The sequence below is a fragment of the Bipolaris victoriae genome, assembly GCF_000527765.1.
Source record: "Bipolaris victoriae FI3 unplaced genomic scaffold scaffold_344, whole genome shotgun sequence".
NCBI classification, from domain to species: domain Eukaryota; kingdom Fungi; phylum Ascomycota; class Dothideomycetes; order Pleosporales; family Pleosporaceae; genus Bipolaris; species Bipolaris victoriae.
The window spans coordinates 1-3,414 of record NW_014575048.1 but is presented as its reverse complement, the minus strand read 5'-3'; the positions used below and the strand labels follow the sequence as shown (position 1 = coordinate 3,414).

Here is a 3,414-nt window from a genome sequence, read left to right as displayed (position 1 = left end):
GTTGAGTACTATAATAGGAGCAAGTTTAAATACAGCGTTATTAGTCAGTGAGCAAGCACGTGACTATACATGGTACTTCTGGGCTTACAATATGAGGCTTGAAAATATGCGCGTGAATTGACTCAACTGCTGCTAAGAACTCGGTCTCGATAAATGATGTATAGCCTGTAATATCGTTCCCTATGTGCCGGAAAACCCAGTGGGCCGGAATGAGGCAATAAGATGTAACGTTAGCATCGCGGGGATGACTGCTGACTTTGCACTCTTATTGGCTAGTTCCGGCTTACCAGGTTCTGCGGCACAATAGGGAGGGATTTTATGAGTCGCGTTATCAGCAGCCTGAGCATGCCAGTGCTTATATGGTTGAAAGCGGCCAAGATCAAGCGGCTGAAGAAAGTGTGACTATTTGGAGGAAGACGGCAAGCAATTGCTTTGTGTGTAAGCCCAGAAGTACCATGTATAGTCACGTGGTTACTCACTGAATAATAACGCTGTATTTAAACTTGCTCTCAGCATCGTATACAATATGAGAGACTTTCCACACACGGTACTGCTTACATTATGATCCTCAAGGTATTCAAGGAACTCCTGTGTGCAATGAATTTCAAAGCCGTCAAAGAGAAGAAGTTGACATACGCCTCTAAGATGCTTCTTCATTTGTCGTACGAAGTGCCTTGCCTACTTAACACTGAACTCATTATTTGTATAGCCGCTGTCGCTACGCGCAACAGGATAGCCATCAGGTAGATCAGTAGAGTAGCGCTCTATGATTACCATAGGCTTAATTGCGCTGTCATCCGCGTTGGCACATTCAGCCATTATGAGTGATGTACGATCATCTGGCATAGCCAGATAGACACGGTGATGAGGCTCAAATTTGACCACCCATTCACCTTTTCCAATCCCAATATGGGGTTCTTCCTGATCAAAATTCCAAGTATCAGCTGAATACACACGTCTCCTGCTACATCTCGCTGTTAGTTTAACTAGATCCCCTTAGAAACACCAAGTGTCTAGTTACCCGATCTTTAGTATCCTCAAAAGCATTTTCCACAATATTTTTTAGGTTTGAACGTCCCGACACATAATTCAAGCTGCCCTCACTATACAGGCATGATCCCTCTTCATCTTCTAACTCAGTATCTTTGGTACCTTCTATTGATAACCTTTCGTTGTCATCAGATTCCCAGATATCACCGGTGAAATAGATGTGGATCCGGCTGTCATCTAGTTAGCAACCTTTCTTCTACATTATCAGCGATCCAAATAGCGTCAGCAGGGCATCGCACGGCCCAAAGCATATACACTCGTGCTTCAGAATGCCTCTGGAGGATAAAGCCCGTCACATAGGGAAGGATACTAACTAACTAACTAACTTCTATTCTAGGCTGATATAGTTGGCATGGGCCTCGTCTTGTCCCTCTTCAATATCATCCATGCCTGACCTTGTGCTAAACATGTCTTCTTTCGGATGAGACGACTCCCTGAAAAGATACGGAACTGCAAGACTTGCAACGACCACCATAGATCCTAAAACGGTCAACACGTTCACATGTGAACGCCAGATAGCCCAGTCTAGAAAAAGCGCCCATAAAACCTGTGAATAAATCATGATAGTTACTCTAGGATCATCCGATCCTAAGCCTGCCGTTAGGAGATACTCCATCACAAGCCCGAGTATTCCTATTATGGCAAGAAGGCACCACGATTCAATTCGAGTTGGCCATACAACCTCGGGCATGATCGTGGAGAAAGCAGTTGTTACAATGCAAATACTGACCCCGAAATAGTTGATAGTGACAGCTGGCTGAACGTTTTTTCCTAGTCGGTTCATTGCTGAAAATGCAACCTAGTAATAGGAAAATATTAGTTAAAGTGTCGCATCAAAGAAACACAACTCAAACAGCATAGGCTACGATGCTCAAGTTGGTTGAGACTCACAATTCCACCAGCCACACCGGTGATTCCAGAAACAACACCTTTGAGGTGTGCGTAGGGGTCTGTAGAGATACTACTGGATATCTCGGCCTGTGCTACGGCTTTATAGATAGGGATAGGTTGCAGAACTAGAACAACTCCTGCAAGTGCTGTGATGCAGGCAATTAAGTCTAGAAACGCAAAAGTTCTACCCTCCCAATATGTTGTCAACATAATGGCCCCAAGCGGTGCTATAAAGTTGAGCACTGTAGCTTCGCTGAGCGAGAGGTATGAAATTGACACTAAAATTATTAATTATCTAGACTATTCACTAAGGATGTAGGGGCAAGATAGGAAGATTTCCTCACAGTAAAACCCACAAGCGCCGAAGACGCCTCCAGCCGCTCGTAGCGCTAATAGAGGTCTCAATCCGGTCGGTCCCAGGAAATCTATTCTCGCTCGCCAGAGGTAGGCAGTGCATCCAAGAACCGTAATGAAGAGACGAATTTGAAGCACTGTGAAGGGGTGGACTCGTTCTTTCAGGCCCGATCCGACCTCAACAACTCTGGCAAGGGCATGTAGCAGTGCTGCTGCTATCTGAGAGCTCAGAACAAGCAATTCAGCCCTATGCTGGGTGTAAAATGGAGTCTGTCTTGTTGGCTTCTCCATCTTTGAACCGATGGCTTCAATATGTGACGCGCTTGTTGACGTCTCAAAAGATAGATAATTCACAGTAGGCTGTATAGTCCTAACGTATACAAAGAGTCTGGTGAAGCTTGGATAGTAATCCAACTTAAAATCGGGGCCATCTTTTTATAAGTGGTATATATAGTCCGAATATCATATTCAACACTAAGCAAGCAGTACGCAGACATATTGTATAGAATACTAAATATCAGACACTAAAGTACTCCTGTTTTTGTCACACTTGTGATGGTCCTCAATCACTAATCAATCTGCTCATCGCTTACTCGTCTTGCACTTTGTTGCTTCATCAAGTTATCTAGTCATAGAAGCTGTTGTATTGGATACTAGAGCCTCGTTCTTTTGTGTTGAAGTATGTAATGTGGCGTTTGCCGTACGCTACTAGCGCAGAAAACCTCGGGATCATCCATTAATTCGGCTATTGTCATTAATCAACGTCGGAAATTCCTTCCCTAATACTCAAAGGTGCAGAGATCTTTTAAGAAGTTTGGTCTTAGATAGTAAATAATTTCAAGCACAAACCTTGGAAACATAAAACTCCCGATACCGTGTCTGCGCATTTTTTTCTCACAGTCGAGTTTTGTTCCATCCCAACAACACAATGCCTAGCCTAGAAACAATGTAACTATCTTTATATATATTGACATAGAAGATTAAGTAGTTAGCATCTAGAGTATATTTCTTGCATGTACGCGCATTATGGCCAGTCTCTCTACACCTACTACAGCGCGCTAGAGCCTGGCGGCTGACACCTGATCGCTCCCCTCCCTGACGCTCTTCATCAGCAATCTG

The 3,414-nt window shown here is 43.9% G+C and overlaps 1 protein-coding gene across 1 annotated transcript; it reads right to left on the bottom strand.

Moving 5' to 3' along the window:
• Positions 1-1,378: 1,378 nt before the first annotated feature.
• Positions 1,379-2,586, bottom strand: COCVIDRAFT_116826 (hypothetical protein; the record flags this gene model as incomplete). Its single annotated transcript, XM_014694539.1, has 3 exons — positions 1,379-1,849; positions 1,942-2,219; positions 2,286-2,586. 3 exons carry the CDS (start codon positions 2,584-2,586, stop codon positions 1,379-1,381), a joined length of 1,050 nt encoding a protein of 349 aa, XP_014550025.1.
• Positions 2,587-3,414: the final 828 nt, after the last annotated feature.